This window comes from Planococcus citri, chromosome 2 (genome assembly GCF_950023065.1).
Source record: "Planococcus citri chromosome 2, ihPlaCitr1.1, whole genome shotgun sequence".
Taxonomy (NCBI): domain Eukaryota; kingdom Metazoa; phylum Arthropoda; class Insecta; order Hemiptera; family Pseudococcidae; genus Planococcus; species Planococcus citri.
Window position 1 is genome coordinate 55,178,912 of NC_088678.1, and position 22,350 is coordinate 55,201,261.

Here is a 22,350-nt window from a genome sequence, read left to right on the forward strand (position 1 = left end):
TACTCACCTTTTCTTATCTGTTGTTTTTATTTGAACACGTCCTTCAAACGTTTCGTCGTAAGTTAGGTACTTATTGTGGCGGTTTCATGTGTGTTTTCGCGGTGTCGATGTGATCGCGAATTTGAAAAATTTTCTCTTTTTTGAAATGGTTTTAGAAACTTTAGAGCCCACAGTGGGCATGAAATGTATTCAACATATTTTATTAGCGTTTAATGCGATATTCACAGTAAGTTTTTGGTATTTTTTTTTCTTAATTAAGGAAAGATACACCTATTCATACATGTAGGTATTACCTACCTGCTTAGGTCGCGAAATCGTGATATCTCTGTTTGAATAGAAATTCGTTTACTTACTTTATTGTTTATTTTGCTAATTAATATACCTATAGCTCGTGTGTGTGGTAATTACTTACCTGGTATCCTACCTATTCGGTAATGCGAATGCGAATTTGAAAATTATGGGTAGACGTTGGGTACATCCCGCTGAAGGTATTCAAATCTAAATTTTTAATGGATTTCGTGTCGAACATTTTCCTATGTCAGTGTTTTCATGATTCATTCAACTGGATTCCTTATATTCCAAGATTACACTTTTTATTACTTACCTAATACTTATTAATATGATTATTTCGATCATTTCATAATAGACGTTTATTTCAAGTACGAATACCTATTCAATTTTGCCAAAATAATTAGCAATGCCCATTGATGACTTCCACCACATGTTGATAAATTTTATCCACCTTTTACATTTACAACTAAGGCATTCAATTCCCCTTAATCCACACGTCTGGTTTTAATTTAGTACCTACCTAATAATTTCCCAACTACATTCAAGGGAAAAAAACATTGTTGCATTCTATGATATACACGTATGAGACTTACATGGAAATAATTTTTTTTAAAGCACGTATTTCATTTCCAAGTAAAAACTAAAGTAATACGCACCTAGAAGTTTCGAGTACCTACATAAAGATTGTTCAAACAGACTAATAATCATTATCGCTGTACGTTATTTGCGCAACTCTTACATATATTTTTGTCGATTTGTCACTCCTCAAGAGTGAATATACTTACGTTTTTTGATCTATAAACGTTATTTTATGACTATGGCTTGCACAAGCAGAAAATCTATCTAATGAAGCAGAAATGTCTGAAAAACAATCGAAGTTTTTGGAAATACCTACTCGAATAATGATATTTACAATTACAGGTAAAACTCGTAGATAAGATGTAGGTAGGTACCTACCTCCTGATAAGTAGGTACCTACATTACTGTGTACCTAACTACATTGTAGATAGGTAATGCACATTTTTATGTACCTAGTTGAAAGGTATCATAACAATTTAACAAAGTGGCGACGATGAAGCATTTTTTTTAGAGACTATATAATTCAAGAAGGGGTTCTTTCGAACGCCGGGGGGTAGAATAAGATAAGACCCAATCAAAATCGCTAAATTTTACTGAGAGTGTTGGAAAAGTAAGTTATTTTTTAGACGCACGATCGAACTACCTAATTAATTAAACTCGTAAAAAGAGAACTTTTGTAATGCCCAAAAGTGAAAATAGGTAGGTACCTAGGTAGTACGTTCTACGTACACGTATTAAGTGCGGTATAAATCATAAAAAATGTAACTTAGGCAATACCATACAATTTGTGACAATAATTTACACTGGAATAGGTAATTTATGTTTTAGAGACTATAAAAATTTTACGTGCGAAATGAATACAGAATATTCATTTACTAGCATGCAAGTACCTACAAATACTAAATAGGAGCAAATCGTTACCTCAGTTTATACCATTCTGTAAAGAAAAACGTTCGCAAGAAAATAATTATGTGTTTCTTTGTTTCTTTTTTTGAACTTGTCAAAAATGTGATAAGAATTGAGTGTTCATACATATATCTACGAAGTACAAAAGATTAACTAAACGATTACCTATGTTCGTTTTCAACTACGTAAAATGTCAAGTTGAAGTTTGAAGTACCTACATTAAATTAATATTGAAAAATTTCATCACTTTTTTTAAAAAAATGTTGTCTGCACGTGCACAAGAGACAATACTTCTCTACCTGTTCAGGCACCGACTAGCCAATGGTCTTTGCTGGCGATCTCTGGGAGGCCTCTGAACGCTGAAAGGTCTCAAAACTTTTAAAGAAAGGGTCTGGCAGACCCACCTTACATGTCAAAGCCATTTTAGTTTACCTACTTTAAAAGGATCTTCAATTAATTGAAAAAGTATTCTTATCACAGGAGTAGTCTGCTTCAATCCTTGATTTTGATCATTCTTATTAATAAATTCAACGGGATTAGCCCCATCAGCCCCATGATTACCCTCGGAAATTTGTCGATCTAGGAAGTTGACTTAATCAACCCCCCCCCCCTCACCTCTCTCTTTCGCCACCTGTAAAATATTTAATGATTTTTATTGCAACGAAGGTAGCCTATTCTTACGTTAGTTCACTTCATTTTAATAACGATTTAGCTATTAAAGTTCTCAATTCCTTTGCTGCAAAAAAAAAAATAATATTAAAAAAAAAAACTCAATTCTTTCATCACGATTATAAAACTTAAAAGGAGAAAAAATGTTAGTTTACAGGTGTCATTCTGATATCAGTTGGCAGCACAGTCAATAATATATTTACCGATTATGCTGCATTCGTGGAAGATCGATTTTTCTCACCATCCATCGTGATAATCAGCATCGGAGTTCTGGTTTTGGTCATCGCCTTGTTCGGATGTTATGGAGCTTTTAAACTGAGCGTAGCTGCTATTATGGTGGTATGTATATAGGTATCCTATATATGTAGATAGGTACAAGTTGTATATATGTATTTAATTACATGAATAATTAAGTTATTCAAGTATTTTCATTTTTATCAGAAAAATTTGATCAAAAATTAAATTAGTATGTAGATACTAGACAATGCAACAGAATTTTTAAAATTTTAATGCACAGATTTATGACTTTGTCAAGAAAAAAAATCAAGTAAACTAATTTGGAGATGAAACATTTTGAGACTACTCCTCACCTATCTTGAACATTTAAAACACTAGACTTGCTGTAACGTTTAAAATAATATCTACCTGATAAAACAAAAAAGTACATTTAAATCTAGCCTTTGATTAGGTTAGATTGGTAGATAGTAGATAGGTACCTAACTATGTACTCATGTAATATTTTCTCGTGCCTTAGTATTGCATCCTACTAGCAGCAGTTTTCCTTATGGAAGCAGTGGTAGGTATAGCCGGATACATTTTGGAAGACCAAATAGCTGACATGTTGGTAAAAACAATGAATCAAACTTTGCAAGATTACGAGTCAGATCCAGTCACTGCATACACGGTTGATGCTCTTCAATACGAAGTGAGTCTCTATTATAGCGTCGAGTTTCAATTAGACCTAGGTACGCCTGAATTTAGCGGAGAACAAAAATCAACGATAACGTACGTATGATTATAGTTACACTGTTGCGGTATAAGAGGACCTCAAGATTGGATGTCAGTTGATATTTTACCACCGTTTTCTTGCTGCGCTTACTTCGATCGTGGCATTTGCATTGCTGTTAAAAGGATGGGATGTTTACCTCAATTGGAATACCTATTGGACCAAAGCAGTTTATTATTAACATCAACTGTCTTGATGATCGCGCTTATGCAGGTATATTATACGTATAAAAGAAACAGATTAATAAATCAAACATTGCGGATTCGTTAATCATTAGACTAATATTTATACTTGCGATAACAACAGCTCTTAGGTGTTGTATTCGCTTTCAAACTTGGACGTCAGTTAAGAAAGCAGAAATCGTTGCGTGATCGTTTCAAGTGGGAAGTCAAAGAGAGCATTATATCTGGCCATTTTGATGTACAAAAAGTTGCTACGGTGGACCCCGAGTATTCTAGATTGCCATCGTATTCGGAATTATTCTCCGCCACCAACGAAGTTCCCGTAACTAATGAAAAACCAGAAAATAAATAAATATGTACATATTATCTAAGCTACAATTTTTGCATTTATAAAATTCATCTTTCAAGAAACAACGTACAATGTTATTACCAGTATTTATTAAGCATTATTCCATTATTTTAAATTTTAATAAATCGCGTAAAAATGTAATTTTTTTTTCAATTCATTTTTTGAGTGTTGAAAATTCAAATTACTTGTAGCGAAACCGAGTTCCTTTACGATGTATTTTACTAAAAAGTGAACGTAGTTTGTAAAATCGCGAAAAAAAAGTGTAAATCATGCTTTAATATAATGTATTTTATTTCTTATACATACCTATGATTCCACAATTTTTTCCTTCATCAAACAGAAACATTCAAGCATACATGACACAAATAAATAAAATTTTGCTTCACAAAGTCAAGAATATTGAATAATTTAAATTAATCGTCGTCATTGCAACACTTAAACAGAAACTTCACAGAAGACAAGAATATCAAACATCAAGATACAAATAATACTGCAAGAAAACCTCACTGGTCCATATTTCATATCATACAATAATTGATGTTTTTACAAAAGTAGATACACAAATATACAAAAAATAAGAATAACAAAATTAAAAATTAGAAAAAAAAAAACGAAAATCAATTTCATACACAATGAAGTAAGTCAATCACCAAAAATTTTCGGCTAATTTTAAAATCATTTCACTTTCTATCGCATTCTTCCCTCCGGGTAAATAATCCGGCGTAAATTCTCTATAAGCTAAACAAACTCTACGTTTTTGGATATCTTCTCTTAGAATGCAATGCTCCCAATTATATCTAGCGTCCCCGCATAGAATTACTAACGATTTCCTCGGCATAGGTATTCTAATGGCGATATCATCCGGATCGGTGTCAATATTAGGAGCTAGCTGTAGATTATATCGCGATTTATCACCCTTATACTTGGTCAAAATCAAAACTGTGTCGGATAAGAGATTAACGGTGACAATACGTTCGCCCCAAATCCAACAATCATCTATATGAGGATCGATCGACGCTCCTCGATGAGGATCGTATTCTAAAGAACACTGTTCAATAGTTCGGTAACCTTTTAATAATGGTACTTCGTTGAATCTTTTTTGAATAAACTCGGTAACACTAGGGAACCCTTTGAAAGCACCTGGTTTGAGTTTTCGTTTCTTAAAATTACAATTTGGTCCGAAATTCTAGAAAGAAACCGTAATGAATTAATATTATTGTAGCTAGATCGTAGCTGACTAGATTCAAATCAGCGTTACCTGTTTCCGTCGTCCGCTTTGTGATATATCCCAAGGCATGGCATCTAAATCATCAATTAGTTGCTTTTCTTCGTCATCTGTGATGAATTCAGGAAACACATAAACACCGGATACTTTTTGGTAACCATTTTCTCGGTGATTTGGGTGATGTAAATATTCATCAGCGTTTTGGCCGGCAAACACTTTATCGCAGAATATGCAATATACGTACGTTGGGAAACTTTTGATCTACAAATTATCACCGTAAGTATTTATTTATTGAGATTGATATGTTAGATGTTACGAATATTTAAGAATACGATCAACTCACAGCATTCGTAATGAGGTTTTGGTTTTCCTTCAGGCCGTACTTTTCTTCACATTGCAAACACGTTCTTATACCTTTACATCCACAGTATTTCGATCGATCCATTTTCAAATGATTCTTAGACACGTGAATTTTTGCTATTTTCTGTTTCAAGGAGGTAACTGATATTACAGAAACGTTTCAATGTGAAAAATGTTAATAATGTCGAAGTTTCTTGTTCTCCATTTCCGATGTCTAGTCCTTATCACTACTTTTTTCGAAAGTGATAAAAGACAACACGTTCAATAACAAGAACACAAAATTTCTCGTCTTTCAGAAATTTTTGTTGAAGTTCATTGACAACAGAAAATGGCATAAAAAAATGTAAAATTGAGTTTTAATTGATGATATTAGTGTACGTCTAATTGTTTAGAATAATTAATTATTGTATCAACAATTTTAAGCACATTTTCTTCGCAGTGTACATTTTCCCATAGTCAACTTTAAAATCTTCAGATGGGATTTTCGCGTTCGTGCTTGATGGCACCTGCTTGCCAAATACGGGTGTGATGGAGGGGAAAGAGGGGTGAATCCAATTGCGATATTTACGGCAAACAAATTAGGCAACATTTTTGACAGATCATTATTGAAATTACGTACTATTTTATTATGAAGGCGATACTGATCTGAAATTTGACTCTTCTACGATGAAAACCGGAAATGGAAAATGCCATTGGATAGATTTTCAGATTCAGAATAATAATTTCTTTACAATTCAAGGTATTTTTTAAAAATGTACATTAACATAATTTTCATAAACTTTTATCAATTTTTTTCGGATAAAATATTTTCCTAATTACGAGTACAATTTTTTTATTCTAATTTTTTTGGTGCATGAATTTTCCGGATTATTTTTATTTTTAAAATAATTGAAAATCTTTTTTCTTTTTTCGTACAGAGTACATTGAGGAGGAGGAGGAGGAGGAGGAGGAGGAGGAGGAGAGACTAGGGAGAGAATGGGTCTTTTAAAATCGCAGTTTTTCTTTTTTTTACAACTTTTTGTAAATTAATTTCAAAATAGTCGGAAAACTTGACAGTTTTTCCAATAAAAACATCCTGCAAAATATATTTCTCCATTTCAGCAACTTCAGCGTTTCAAAGAGGTTTATATTGAGGAGACGGACCATCGGAAAAAACACGGAATCATGCATTCTTTTGTTAAGTTTTTTGCAAGCATTGAGTTCAAATTTTGACTCCATTTTTCTATTTGACAATTTTCAGCTCCTTCGCCATTTTCAAATTCTTATAACTTTTTAAAAATAAACTATTGGATAGTACCTACTCGTAAAGCAGAAATTAGTCAATTTTTTTGACAGACCATTAATTGTAAAAAGATTTTTACAGTGTGCCCAATCAATCCTTATTTTTGGAAAGAGTTGGGTAAGGTGTAAGCATATTATTTTATCTAGAGTTATTTTTATACTCGCTCTTAGGACATCCTCAGAACCAAAATTTCAACCATCTCATATTTCAATTTTTGACAATTTAAATCATTACCTACCTTATTTCATCATCTTCAAGCAAAAATAGGAGTTTCTAGCAAGTTTTCGAATAGGTACGTTCATAATTTTCAAATTTCCCCACAATGGCATGAAAATTTGATTAGAACTTCTGATCTGAGCATTTGGTCCTAGGTAACTTTTTTTAAAAAGTTTTCTAATCTAATATTTTGTAAATAATTTTCAAAACTCTCTTTAAAATAATAATCCCCCCCCCCTTAAATAAAAAATGAAAATCCTCAGCTTAGAATTAAAGCTGAATATTTGTTACGTAAGAAATATTACTGATTAAAATCAGGACCATCCAATTTGCAAATTTTCAATGTTTTTGCTTTTTTAAAATTTTAATAAATATCAGTTTCAAATCAGAGTTCTCAATTAGATGCTTTGAGGTAGGTGGAAATAAAGTTAGTAGCAAGCACAATTTACATTCGAAGCCTTTTGAAAAATAAAAACCAGAAAAATTGCGTAGACATTTATTTAGAATTTTTTTTCGATAAATAAAGACTTTGTAGTCGTAGATCGAGTTTTAATTATAGGTAGGTATTAATAAGAAACTGAAATTATTCATAAATTTGATCAATTATTTTGAAAAAATACTGCTGATTCTTCAAAAAAAAAAATCCATGATTCTCTGAATCAAAATTATTGGTATCAAATCCCATTTTGGGTTCCTTCAGAGCGACGCTGCACATTTTGCTTGAGAAAACAAATGTACGAATAAGTTGAGAAATCACCATAAAACTTCTTTGAAGTTTTTGAACGAAAATTTTGGTTACGTAGGTTTTTGGATATGCTCTTTTAATCTAGCGTGGTATTGTTCAAATTAGAAGGTGTTAGTTCAAAATGTTCCTTTGTAAGAAGTTTAGAGAGCCATCCATTGAGAAAGAGGGTCTTATTGTAAAATTGATTTCAAAGATGTAATATCTACATATTGTGTTGGTGCAATTTGCAGAATGAACATTAAAACTTGATTCAAAAATTGAGATTTCAAAGTTGAATTCATATAGTTATAATGCAGCATAAGTTACATGAATTCATCAATGATCAAGGTATTACAATATTTGAAGACTTATTGTGAGGTCCAGGTGTCTTGAATCAAAAAAATAAGTTGCAATTCGAAATTGAACGTTCCTAAAAATCCAACAAACCATAAGTAACAAAATTTTTTAAATTAAAAACCTGACTTGAAATTGTTTGTATGTACCTAATATGAAAGAAAAGACATGGTGGCTGTTCTCTAAACTTTTCGGCCAGGGAAAACTGAATGGTCATGTTGAGTAGGTATACTTAGTATATGGTAGGTAGGTACATAGCATGACTCAATTTCTGAAAAACCTTGAAATTCTAACATTTGGCTGCAATTTTTAAGAGATAAAAAGAAAGAAAGAATTTTTGTTTTATTATAATAATCGTTTTTTTTTTAAAATGACTGTTTGCTTAGTACGTACTTGAGCAAAACCCAGAAGGAGGATCGCCAACCCAAATGTAAAATACTGAATATAAAATTTTCTCGTAGTCCTTTTAGAGTAGGTACTTACCATGCATATTGCATATACTTTTAAAACCAGAAAATACCATTGGAATTACGAGTAGGTATACCTAATTCTACACATATGCAATGCAAATTCATTTCAAGATTTCATCGTTACGATGCAAATTTTTTGAACTGTACCCTGCTGATAAAATTATATATGTCTATACTCGTAGGAACCTATACAACTGTACAAGTTTTTTCTAAAGAAAAAAATTATAATAATAAAATAAGTAATGTAAAAAATAATCAAAAATAATATAATAAATAACGGCTAAAAAAGTGATGTTGTACCCAATGATTGTTGTTTTCACGTAGGTACCTATTCCTCTTTTTTTTTTGCCTCTTTTTAGTCGATCAAAGGTAGGGAAGGTAGGGTACACTCCTACTACGTGAAACGATACCAAATGATATTTCATAATACAAACAGTAAGCTCTGGCCGGTCGATGTTTTTATTAAAAAATAATAGCGTATTGCGGATAGATACAATTCTCACGCATATGTTAATAATCAAGTTCAAGATGAAACCAGTTTGCACAATTACTATTGAGTATGACGGTATTTCTGGTCGATTTAACACCATTTAAACGCGTCATCTAATATCGGCATAAGTTTTTTTATATCGTTGTTGCACAGACGCGATGTACAGTTAACGTTTGCGCCCAGTGACCTGCGATTAAAGAACATAGAGAAGAGAACTAGTCCGTTTGTTACTTTGCAAAGTCCGAATCTGTAGCGGAGGCTGTAGCGATCCGCTCAACAGGTGTCCATACGACAGTGCATCGGGCACACGATGGCAAAGAATCCGCTGCTCAGCTTCCTATTGCTTTTGCGTGTAATAATTTTGTCATTTTTCTATGTGTGTAATGTACACGGCGCTTCGATCCGGTATGATCAAAGCCAGTTTGGTGACTACAACGTACAAATTCATCTTAAAAATATCGAGTTATACGCCATCTTGGACGAAGGCATACTTAATAGCGAGGTAATACGTTATCCTATTAATAACGGTGCAATTGCGCTTCGCGATTATAAATTATTCGAGATTTTTATTGACATTTAATAACGGTTTATCAATAGTGGTTATGCATGTAGATTGCCTATACCTATCTATATACTCGTGTACCTACCTACCTACTATATAGCTAAGTCGATTATAATAACTCTGCTTATAGCCCAACCACGTCCGTTAGTTTTTTGTGCACCTCTGATTACTGATTATACCTTTTATATCCAATACCTACCTACCGTTATAAACATGGGTTTTGAAAAGTTGCTCGAATGATTTTCAAATGTTGAGTGTGTATCATCTTATGTAATAATTTTGGAACTGTTTCCGATGGTGGGCACAAAATCGCGTCTGCAGTGTTATCTTATTAATAAAATGAGAATTACACGATGAGTAATTCGGATCTTTATCAGTTAATATAGGTGATCTAAAGGGGGTCTAGAAATTCGAACTTTTTAAATCTTTTGTCTATATCCATATGTAAGTCGTTATAAAACAATAATCGATACATAAATACGAATGACATGTCATCTATGTACCTATTTGCATCCAGATTATCATTATTAGATTCTAGTAATTATAATGCACCGGCTCAGAGCCACATTAATGCACACAATCGATTGAAGTTTCATTTTCTACTTCTTATTTGGGATTATTGATCCTTAAATTCCATCTCGTATCCAATTGCAATAAGTAGGTACTTACGTACGTGGTAGAATTTTATTCCCTAATCATACCTAAATACCTACGGTGGTACCTTGAAACTCAAGTTTTCAAGTTGGTCGATAAAGTTATTATAATAAGCATAAGAAGATGGGTAAAATTTTAAATAAATAATCCGGTCTCGTAGCAATGCGGTTCAGAACAATCACATCGCGTGAAAGAACGTGTCACGACACGATGCATTACATAAAAATACCGGCTTTGGATTGTTTCCATGATTCTCTCATCTCATTTGAACCACCAATACCACCATTGAAGTATTTTGCATGTTTGTGGTCACACGTTGTATAGAAGGTATCTATAAATATGAGAAGTACATATAAATATTAAACAATACAATTTGAGAATAATTTTTTTTTCAAATCTTATAAAATACAACGTGTACCTCTACCTATCCTGCGGAGATTCGCTAAACACATATTCACGTTTGAAAAAAAAACACCCACGTAGAATTTATACCATTTTCAGGTACACTTCGAGTAGATAGGTACCATCATTCTGGCGATATCGACAATAGTGGTTTTTATTTTATTGTTATTTTTCTCTTTGCAATTTGCCAACACTATAGGACAAAAGTTTTTTTCTGTAATAACACGTACCTATACACTTTACACACACAGTAGCACTTATGATATATCACGTACATCTCTAGTATATCTTCGCTAATTATCACGTAACATAATGTACCACATTGTACGATTGGAATGCAATTAATTCCGACGTGAATTTTATCAACTCTTCTCGAATTGGAATTCGCTACCTGCTGTTGATCTGTAGGCAACATTGAAGTTTGTGAAATTTCCCAATTTCGTTTCCAGCTTATGTCTCGAATATGTTTTTGATTCAGTTAAAGACGTAGGTATGTACCTAGATCTGGCGCATAAAAGATTGAAATTATAGGTATAGGTAATAGATTCGCGGATCAAACCCACGTTTTTATTGAAAAAATCGAAATAAAAAAAATCAACTTCGATAACACTAGAAATGTTGACAATCTCTGAGGGGGGGTGACAATGAGTTGATATTTTAAGAATGGTCCAATATAATTAAAACATTATGACTCATTTGAGATTGAGATTACATCCTCTCCCCTATCCCTTTCGATCATAACAACATGGCTAGGCCAAAACAAATAATATTGAAGATACTCAATTCTTACAATTACAACTTTGGGAACTCCTGAACCATTTTTGCAATTCGATTTCAAAAATGTGGCCATTGGTGGTTTAGACTAAGAGATAATCACTTTAGAGTTCAGACAATAGAAATTGGGTTTTGGTTCGATTTGGTTTGGTTCGGTTCAGTTCGAGTGGGGTGGGGTCGTTTGGTACGGTTTAGTTCGGTTCAGGTCGGGTTTGGTCGGGTTGAGTTTTAAAAAAAAGGTCGGATCGGGTCGGGTCGGTTTGGTTTGGTTTGGTTTGGTTTGGTTCGGTTCGGTTCGGTTTGGTTTGGTTTGGTTTGGTTTGGTTTGGTTTGCAGGTTGGGTTTGTTTGAGCCAGTGTTGCAAGAGTGCTGGTTTCAGCACTCCGGAGGAGTGGTTTTTACTCCAAGCATTTTCATCTTACTCCATACTCCACTCTCCACTCCTAGTTTTAAAATTTACTCATAATACTCACTCCTTACTCACTCCAACCAAATTTTCAACACTCCTACTCCACTCCCACTCCTCTCCTTACTCCTATTATTATTCAGGAATTTCACCAAAATTTGACTTTAAAGATGTTGAGTGATGATTATAATTATGTATCGATGAAGTGAAGGTGTAAGATGGTAAAAGTAGGTATATCAATAATCAATAAAATAACATAATTGGCAATAACTAATGAGAAAAATGGTAAAATAACCAAGTAAAAGAATTAAAAATACGCGAGTAATAGCAACTTTTTGATGTAATTAGCCACAAAATTAGGGGAAAAAAGAGGAGTGAGGAGTTTTGATTTGGCAACACTCCAATTCCACTCCAACTCCTTTTTGAAAAAGTGGGAGTACTCCTATAGGAGTGTGGCTCCACACTACAGCATAGATTGCTCTTACTCCAAGCATAGGGGACCCGGCCCTAAGATGGCGCAATTTTTTTTCTGAAGCCTGGTGCTCCTAAAGTATCCAACCAAAATGGACAAAAATTTGATGGAAGGTCCCTCAGACTATCTACTACTTACCACCAGAAACGTAAAACTTTTGGTTTCAATCTCTTGTTTCAATCAAATGAACTGTGAATCAGTTCAAATGTGCCAACAGCGCAAAACCATTCCTAAGACGGCGCAAATTCAATTAAAATGTAAAACTGTAACTATATCGTTTGAATTCGATTCAAATTATTATTTTAAATGTATTAGGATCCCCAATTTACCCCCAATTTTTTTGTTTGAGGCTGTTAGAAGTTTTTTTAGTGATTTGGCTGAAAATCCCACTTTTTTCAATATTTTCGCAATAATACCTTTTTATGAAATATTTTGAACATAAACATGCAAGATTAGGCACACTATAAATTATACACTACTACAGGATTCACCTAAATCTACCCGTTTTTGTTGCTGAAAAGCGCCTGCTTTTGCGGCTGCGCCATCATAGGACTGGTTATACAAATTCAAATTTCAGTCAATTTATGAATGAACATGAACTCTAATGAAAAAACTGAGTAGCGCATTAGAAAGTAGATGAAATTTCGCACATTATAAGATGCTTTTAGTCACTTTTAGAAATGAAACCAATTTGAAAGAGCTTCCACCAAAAATTTGAAATGATCGAATTTTTAAGCAAGAAAAGAAAAATACGTTTTCAAGAACGCAAGGTAATTGTTTAAGCGGATATGACTACAGTAAAAAGTCAAGAATGTGAAGCACAAAGACAGGGTGCAGTTGGTTTTTACATCAGCGCTGCCAAATGCCAGAAATTTGAATTGCGCCGTCTTAGGAACTGCGCCATCATAGGGCAGGGTCCCCTATACTCCTCAAAAAATCTCATTCCTTGTACTCCTCACTCCGACTCTTACTCCACTTTTGCAACACTGGACTTTGGTTTGGTTTGGTTTAAAACGATTTTTGGTTTTGATTTTCAAACGTTTTGATCATTGGTTTTGCCATTTTGGTTTCAATTTTGACACGTTTATTTGGTTTTGGTCTTGGTAATGATTTTCTTATTTTTTGAAAATTTTTGTAGGTACATTTTTTATAGGTACCTTCTCCCTTCCGTAAAATTTCAGTGCAACAAGAGTGAAAAACGATTTTTAGCCCTGATTTTCAAATGTTTTGATCATTGGTTTTGCCATTGTGGCTTCTGGTTTCAATTCTGACACGTTTTGATTTTGATTGGCAATGGTTTTCTTTCTCATTTTTTGAAAATTTGTATTTTGTACCTAGGTAGGCACTTACTTTTTCACTCGCGTGAAAACTACAGTGCGACAAAAATGAAATTTTCAAATTTTTAAAAATTTTATCATCACTATAACCTGGAAAGTAGAATTTTACTTTATTTCTCTCTCTTTCTTTTTTATAGTGAGAACGAGAAGTTCTAACTGAGAGCTATTAATTGAGTTGAGTACGAGTATGTTTACTAGGTTGTAAAAACTTTGAGAAGCAACAATAACAAGAACTTACAAATCAAAAATCAATAAGCAGAAGTCAAATTATCAGAAAAAAGGAATAACAAAAAGTGAAAGAGTAATTGGTTTTGGTTTTCATAAATCATACCTATGTGTTGATTTTGGTTTTTTGTTACCACATTTGAAAATTTTAGTGGTTTCTAGTGGTTTTGGTTTTTATTATTTGGTTTTGTTTTGTTTGGTTTGATTTGGCATTCAGTTGGGTGTAGTTTGGTTCGAGTGGTTCGAGTGCGCAGCCCTGCCTGTAATCCCTCCCTCCCTCCCTCCCACCCTTCCTTCCATCCATGTCAAAATATTTGTCTGAGACATCCACTATCTTCATCCAATGCACCGGATACTCACCATAAGACCTGACACAAGATCGGAATTAGTTGGGAAATCCATGAATATTTCCTTTCTTTTAAGAACATGGAAACGACAAAGAGACTTCTTTATACCGTGTAAATGTTAATCCTTTCCTAAAAAAGCTCATTTTTTAAGAACTTGAAGCTAACAATCGTAAAATTTTAAAAAATTCATTAATTTTGGACAATTTTGCAAATTTTAAAAATCTTAACAATTAACCCAAATTGGATGATTTTGGAAATCTCTTACAATATTTGAAATATTTGACAATTTTGACAAATTCAATAGATAGCTCTCAACATTGAGTAGGTAGGTACTTGATTTTTTTACAAATGTGGGTAAGACGATTTATTTCGTTGTAAAAAGAAAAAAATGTTAAAATGTTCGCATCTCAAAAAGTATGAAAGGTGGAATCGGTGGGAGGTTTTTAAAATTACACAAAATTGAAATCCACTAAATGCATGGTAGGTAAATAGCCCAAAATGTATTTTTTGTGTAGTAAATAATGTAAAGAGTTGGAGATACGCGTAAATTGATTAGATAATGAGATTTTGAATCATTTTGAAACTTTCAATCGATTTTATGAACTTCCCATTTTCGAGCAGCAATCTTATTAAGAGGTATATAATGGAGTTAAGCACCTGAATCTCAATGCATCTTTGACCGAGTATAGTACAATTTTTAAAAATCAGTTCATCTTTTTCTCCAACACAAAACCAATTTTCGAACAAAAAACCCTGAAAAATATCCAACCTAAAAAGCCAAACTTGATGAAAATTGAATTTACAAGTATACCAAGTACATACCTACTTAATAATACGTAGGTACTATGTAGACTACATAAACATACAGGTAAATTCTACTTTTAGTAATAAGTAGGTATGTATAACATTAAAGAAGACATTAAATTCGTGTATCGCACCACCACAGCATCATATTCGTACAATTTATGCACTCTTGAAAATAATAATTTGGTAATCGTAACGTGTAATTTTACAGTACGACTACGACTACTCCGAGCTGACTGAGAAGCCTTTGACGGGAGGTCAGCATCAATTAATAAGCAATGGGTCTACGGCGACGGCGAAACCTCCTTCGAACGCGGTTTCCGGCAACGTTAACAACTCCAACTCTAATAATAATTCTTTAAGTTCAATAAACTCCTCGGCCATAATGATTACTAATCAATTGCTGGCAACTCCAGAAAGCATAAATGCCACTATCATTGACGAAGATTCCGCTATCAAGGTGAATAGGAAATGCGCTCCCGGTTATTATAGAGATACTTTGGGAAGATGCAGGAGGCTGAGAAAACCGCATATACCGTAAGTTTGAACTATGTCGTAATAAATGTGTGGTTTGTTCGATTCTTCTGCGTGTACCTATCTCCTCTATACCTATAATAAGCTTACGTGCAAGTACCAATGACTATACGTATATACAGGTTCCCATTAAATGTGTGAACCTGAACTTGGCAGTGAACGAACGATGGAATTCTTTTTTATGGGTGGACGAGTGTTGGAAATTTTCCAATGGGTACGTAATATGGGATGGGATACAGTTGAGAAGTTGAATTTCAACGTTTCTTTACATGTGTCTACAATGTACAAATTCATAAATAAAAATAATAAAAAGTCAAATAACGTACGTTTTTATCAATTTTTAATTCTTTCGGTGTAAAGATTGCCCCAAATGGAAGAAATCTGGATAACCATTTTTCCGAATCCACTTTCCCCGATCCCCGAAAGTGGCTATTTCGAATGCACAAACGTTGACAAAAGTTCAGCTTTTAGCCAAAATTGCAGAAAAGACTTCTTTTTGCTAAATTTTTCAGAAAGACTTGCTTTTTGCAGAAATTTCAAAAAGTTGTAAGTACCTTTTTTCATCAAAATTGCCAAAAAATCTGGTTGTCAAGATTACCTAATACCTATAAATCCAACTTTTTTGGCAAAATTATGAAAAATCCTTTTTTTTTTTGTAAAAATTGTGAGAACGGCCCATTTTTGGTCGAAATTGCCAAAAAGCCTGTTTAAAAATAAAAAATAGATAACAAAAACGTCCAAACTTTTGTAATTTTTCCAAAATTGCAAGAAAACCCCATTTTCTTTTGCTCAAAATCTTCAGAAAGTCTTGCTTTTTCTGTCACAAAAAAATCTGTTTTTTTAAAATCAAAATTGCACAAAAAATCATTACGTTTTGTTTTCCCCAAAGAGAAGATATTTTTTTGTCAAAATTGCCTGCAGGTTTGGTTTTGTTAATGAAATTTCAAGAAATTCTCACATTTTTGGAAGTCAAATTTTTGTAGAAAATTCATTTAGGGAACATTAATTTGAGATGTAGGATTATAAAATTCAATATTCAGGAAAAAACGTACGGGAATTGTCCTAGAATAAGACGAAGGAACTTCTGACAGTATGAAATCTGGTGGTTATTTCATCAAAACATAGAAAAAAAGTCATAAAAAATATGAGCAAAATGAGAGATAACTCGATTTTTTTGTTGGTTCGAGTTTACGTGTAATAAAAAGTCACACCAATTTTTTCAATTTAATTAAATTTAGGTGCTCTTTGTTGGGTTCAGAAAGGTCATATCAAAAAAGGAAATTGTTAAATAGTCGGGGGGAGCGCATAAGGATCTATTGCCCCCCTGCGGATCCTCCGGGACCACTTTTTTTTTAAAAGGGGGGCGTCTTAAGAAACAATTCTAGCCCTAGTCCTAAAAAAAAACATGGCCCTACTCACAAAATGGCGGTCATTAGAGGGAGCCCTAAGGAATGTTTCTAGCCCTTGTCCTCAAAAAACAAAAATGGCCTTACAAAACGGTGGCCATATTTGATGAAATTTCAAGTTTCAAAAATCTGCTGGAGACTCCAAGAATTTTCAAAAGTCGCAGGAGGCTCCAAAATGACTTAAACGCACCTGAAGTCGTCTTTAGAGAGTGCTAAAATTGGAGTGCAGAGTTTTCCGCTTTTCATCTCCATTTGATGAAATTTTGTGAAAATTTCAAGTTTCAGAAATCTACTGGAGGCTCCAGTAATTTTCAAAAAGTTGCTGGAGACTCCGAAACGATTTGAAATCCACATGTAGTCGACTTCGTAACGTATTGAAATTAGTTCTCAGAATAAATTTCGTCTTTCCAACTACATTTGGTAAAATTTTGTGGGAATTTCAAGTTTCAAAAATCTGCTGGAGACTCCAGAACCACTTTAAACAGTTTGAAACAGTTTCCAATCGATTTGGCAGGTCGAAAATAGGGTATATCCCAAATTTCAGCTATCTAGGTCAATTTGGTAAGATTTTCATTTTTTCCCCTCATTTTTGGCCTAAATTTAATTTTCAAAAATTCACCAAAAATCGAAAAGGCACTTTAGCACTTGAAATTTTGTCAGATGATAAATTTTCGCCTGCTCTTTCGATCTACCTTTGTAAGGTTTGAAAACTGAATTTTTCCTATTTTTATACGTAGCCCTCGAATTTGACAAACATGATTGATAATTATTTAGTTGAGCTTTCATGAAGAAATTTAACTTTGAACTTCAAAGATCACTTTTAACCTCCTTCAAACGCTCTTTAAAATTGTTCTAACAAATTTAGTCCATCATTTTAGGTATAGAGTTCCAAAATTATGCAAAGAAATGATGAAATGGAAGCATGTACAAATACATTGAAACTTTCTTTCATTTCTCGCGGGGAAAAAGGGTGTCGTTAGTGACTTCGTGAGTAAAATGATATAGCTCTTTAAGAACACTTAAAAATTTTTGAGCAAAATGGAAAAACTCGGGACTAGAAATGGTTCGTCAAAGGTCACCCTCGTATTCAATCTACAAGTACCTACGTCAAAATGTAGGTTCAAGTGATTCTCAAAATTTTTTCTCGAAATAAACGATCCAAAGTGACCTTATAATATTTTCAATTTTGAAAAATTTCCACCTTCACAAATCGTCAAAATAATAGTGAAACTATCTACTATGCAGAAAATACGACTATGATGGAAATATAAGCATATTTACCTACTTATACAATATATAAAAAGAAAAAAAGGTCTAATAATTAGGTATTTACGGCGTTCGGTTATGCAATTTAATTAACATATCGACATTATTTACGGCATTTTGCTTATGCAAAACATTAAACACCAAAGTCTGAGCGTATATTCCACTGTTTTTCAGATTTTTACAAATGGTGCAGCATACTCCGGGCGTTATAAAATCATTCCAGCAAACATCGGAAACTAACGTGTCATCGAATGGAAAACCAATCAAATCGAAATGATTTATTTCTTAAATTAAAATGGAATCGTGTAAATATTAATTTAATTTTGTAAAGAATAAGAAGAATACAAAGTACTTTAAATTCATTTTAAAAATCGACGAGACGAGTCGAATTGCAGTCTAGTGATTTTTTTCTCATTATCATTATCATCGTAGGTAGGTAATCGATTCGAAAAATCTACAAGCAGCGTGATTAAAAAAAAAATAGTTTCAAGCTGCGAATGAAGCTTTCACACGTCGATAATTATCTCATTATGTATCACTTTCACTGGTTTTAATTTTTCACGACTCATCGAAAAATACTTTTATTTCTTTTGAATTTGACGGGGTACAGAGCAAAAAAGAGAATACCGAGGTGAAAAATTGCAGCACGAAAATGCAAAATGACAAACTGAGAAACACTGCAGATAAGCAACGACGACGTCTTTATTACAACCGGTTCCACAAACAGATAATATCAAGATCCGACTACCCATCCGTTAAACGCAAATAAAACCTATTAAAATTGATCCGGATAAACAACAAATGGAGAATAACTGTACACGAATATAGTATCGCTGTTAAGCTGATTGGAAGTGCGTACCAGACCATTCGGAAGTATCATTTTTGTAAATATGGACGCGTTTAAAATTTTGTGCGCACTTAGCGTTGTGTTTTGCGCGGCTATTATCGAAGCGGCACCGATTAAAAGATACGATCAAAGGCAAGATGGAGATCTCAATATTCAAGCTCACCTGGATAAAATAGTTTTATTAATTATTCCTAGTAAAAATATCAATATTTTGGACATCAAAGGACAAGGACAGTTCGATAACTACGAAGATATTTTACCATTGTTCGGCGGCAAAGCGGAATCGTCGTTGAACGAATTCAAGTTCAAATCGGCTGCGGATTTAGATAAAGAGAAAAAAACAGCCATCACTGAAATCAAAGACGAGAAAAAAGATATTTTCGACAGCACCAAACAGCAGAAACCAGTCATTCCCGATAAACCCGAACCGAAGGAAACCAAAGTCGAGCCGAAAAAGCCCTCGTCGTCGGTGGAAATTGCGCCGAAAAAAGTCGAAAATGATACCAGATCTGGACCAGAATCGCAAAAACGTTTAACTCCTAAATCCGATTCGGGTAGAACTTATCAAACCGTGCATTCGGCCAATAATAGAGAAAGAGTTATTGCAATTTCAAATCAAGACGAAGTTAAGAAAGAAGAAGTGCCCCATAATGCTACGAAAATCGAAAAATTGTAAAAAAATGTTCAACATGTGAGTAGATTAACTATTTAGCGTTTTATATTCGAATTTTTTTTAAATCAATTTTTGCCATAGTTTAGTCACGTACAATTTTTTTTTAATTTAAAAAATATCCCTTAGACCGTAAGTATTTATTTTTTTTGATCAAATATAATTTTTTACATTTTTTCGTAACATGATTTATTTATTGATGCTTTACGAGACATTTTTAATAACTTTTTTGGAGGAGGAGAAACTTAAAAAACTGACATTTTTCATTTTTTTTTTCATTTTTTATTAACATTTTTGAATTTTGTGAATCCGAAAATTGTTTTGTAAAATTATTCTTACTTGAGAAAACCTACAAATTTTCAGAAAAAAATAATTGTAATCAAAGAAACCTTTTTATCATAATTTTCAATACAAACAAAACAGTAAAACACAAAATGTTGGTTTTGAACTGAAGACAGGTAAGTGTACCTACCACAACACTAAAAAATTAAAGGTAAGTACCATAAAATATCAATAAATTTGTTGTATAGGTATTGGGTAAAATAGGCAGATGGTCTTTTTAAAGTTACCTATAGGTAGATGATTATTTTAAAATTCTACGAATTAATGTTTTCTGCGATAAATTTTGTATCTGCAAGGTACGTTGGTAAATGTTTACGAGTAGGGTATAGCTTGGTGGATATGCTTACCTACTTGATATTTCGATGGCTCGTGATTGAAATAGATTGAAACGTTGATCTCAAAATGGGGTGAGCGTGAAGTAGAGATTCCTCAGAATCTGACTTTCAAATTGATTTTCAAACCTAAAAAATGAAGTTCCTCCTGTATAGAAAAACTTTTACGATTGATTTAAAAAATTTACTCTATTTTTATGGGCCAATCGAGGTTAATACGTATTACGTGAAAATATTTCCTTCGCAAATCAGTAAGTATATACGTTATTTTAGAGGTTATTTCTGTGCCATTTCCAAGACTTAATTAGGAAGTGAATAAAACGCTTCAAAACGTTGACCATGCTTCAAATTTTGACATAATATAAAATAAAAAAACATGTGATCAATTGAGGGGTTCGTTTCAAAAACCACCAATGTCAAAAAATTAAATCTAGACCACAAAATAGTGCATTGTTTTGTTTTTTTTTTTTACATCAGGTGAACAATCAGAAAATTTATGTCTCAAAAAGTTCATAATTTTTTCGACAAAAGTGTTGAATAAGGAGATTTTTTAAAAAATATATTCAATGAAAATTCGTAAACAAGTACCTAAGTTTTTTTCTTGAAAAAATGATGAAAGTATCCAATGTATAAGCACCATCATCATTTTCCTTGTAAAATCTTCTATCAAAAAATGACATCATTTGAATTTTTTTTTGCAAATGGCATAGGTGACTTCTCAAACAAGCCCTACAATGGTTAATCATGCACAAAAAATGTTGAAATAATTTACAATGTTTTAAAAAATGTAATGCAAAAAATTTTCCGATCAGAATCATCGAAATTTTATATTTTTGACCAAACAATGTAGCCAAAATTGATTTAGGTTAGGTACGTTTGATGCTTTTCCAATCAAGTTTTTTCAAACTCAGCAGAATAATGTTCCATTTGAGAATTTTAAACAAATTACCTACCATTATTCTGGCAAATGAATTTTCCTTTTAAAATTTGTTTCCATTTTGAATAGGTGCCTATTTTCTATGTTTTTTTTTGATTTACTGAAAAAATGTTTCAGTTTTAAGAAAATTTGTCAAAACATAATAAGGATCATTTTACGTACCTAAATCAGATTAAAATTTTTCGTTTTTTTTTTCAAAGGTGTGCCAAAAATCATGTGTTTTTTTAGCTACACTTTTTCTTCAACATAATTCCAAAGAAAAATGACAAAATGAGACGTGATGAAAATGGATTGACATCCGCAAGTAGGTATAAGTACCTACCATACATAGAAAACCAACATTTTAAATTAGGTATTCAAAATTCAGGAAAAATTCCGAATCATTCGACAAATCTTTCAAATCCTATAATCAATAATAAGTCTATCAACATTGCTTTCTTTATGATTGTCTTCCAAAATCTACATTTCAACTTGGAAAGTCATCGATGAATTGCACATTTTGCATCACATGCTCTTAGGTACCTCTATACCTACTCAAGATTATTGGAAATACCTGTAAATTGGTTGATAACACTTCGTTTTGCCTTTTGGAAATGAGAAATATGGAAATATACACTTACTAAAGAACCTTTTGATCAGTCAATCACCGATTTTGTTAATTTTTTTTTTTTTACTAGAGCACGATGAATTTTTTGACCGAAATGACAGCTTCCCAAAAAAGTTTAGCTATTCAAACAAAAAATTGAGAATTTTAAAAAAAATTTCGACTTTTCAGAAGTGCCTACCTATTTGTACCCACCTGCTTCAAAAATTGCATAAATTGATGAAAAAAATCAATTGAACCTGACCTGTTTTGTTATCCTCTAAAAATACATTTCTGGCCATATTTAAATTACACAACTACTACATTATTTTGGAGGCTTAATCTTG

At 32.8% G+C, this 22,350-nt stretch overlaps 4 protein-coding genes across 5 annotated transcripts; 3 read left to right on the plus strand and 1 right to left on the minus strand.

Annotated features, from left to right (window-relative positions):
• Positions 1 to 35: 35 nt before the first annotated feature.
• LOC135836512 (CD63 antigen-like) lies at positions 36 to 4,281 on the plus strand. The gene is made up of 5 exons (XM_065351398.1): positions 36 to 226; positions 2,596 to 2,784; positions 3,200 to 3,370; positions 3,467 to 3,664; positions 3,758 to 4,281. Exons 1-5 carry the CDS (start codon positions 146 to 148, stop codon positions 3,983 to 3,985), a joined length of 867 nt encoding a protein of 288 aa, XP_065207470.1. The 5' UTR covers positions 36 to 145; the 3' UTR covers positions 3,986 to 4,281.
• LOC135836511 (alpha-ketoglutarate-dependent dioxygenase alkB homolog 4) lies at positions 4,250 to 5,810 on the minus strand. The gene is made up of 3 exons (XM_065351397.1): positions 5,551 to 5,810; positions 5,241 to 5,468; positions 4,250 to 5,168 (listed from the first exon to the last, which is right to left on the minus strand). Exons 1-3 carry the CDS (start codon positions 5,650 to 5,652, stop codon positions 4,629 to 4,631), a joined length of 870 nt encoding a protein of 289 aa, XP_065207469.1. The 5' UTR covers positions 5,653 to 5,810; the 3' UTR covers positions 4,250 to 4,628.
• Positions 5,811 to 9,107: 3,297 nt separating this feature from the next.
• LOC135836514 (uncharacterized) lies at positions 9,108 to 18,681 on the plus strand. 2 transcript variants are annotated; one of them, XM_065351402.1, is made up of 3 exons: positions 9,108 to 9,605; positions 15,298 to 15,623; positions 15,743 to 15,945. In XM_065351402.1, the coding sequence occupies exons 1-3, from the start codon at positions 9,414 to 9,416 to the stop codon at positions 15,759 to 15,761; spliced, it is 537 nt and encodes a 178-aa protein (XP_065207474.1). In that variant the 5' UTR covers positions 9,108 to 9,413; the 3' UTR covers positions 15,762 to 15,945. The 2 variants fall into 2 exon arrangements, with proteins under 2 accessions (XP_065207474.1, XP_065207473.1); XM_065351401.1 differs by lacking the exon at positions 15,743 to 15,945 and adding an exon at positions 18,467 to 18,681 and having other exon boundaries at positions 9,143 to 9,605.
• Positions 18,682 to 18,713: 32 nt separating this feature from the next.
• LOC135836513 (uncharacterized) lies at positions 18,714 to 19,992 on the plus strand. The gene has a single exon (XM_065351400.1). The coding sequence runs from the start codon at positions 19,183 to 19,185 to the stop codon at positions 19,813 to 19,815; it is 633 nt and encodes a 210-aa protein (XP_065207472.1). The 5' UTR covers positions 18,714 to 19,182; the 3' UTR covers positions 19,816 to 19,992.
• Positions 19,993 to 22,350: the final 2,358 nt, after the last annotated feature.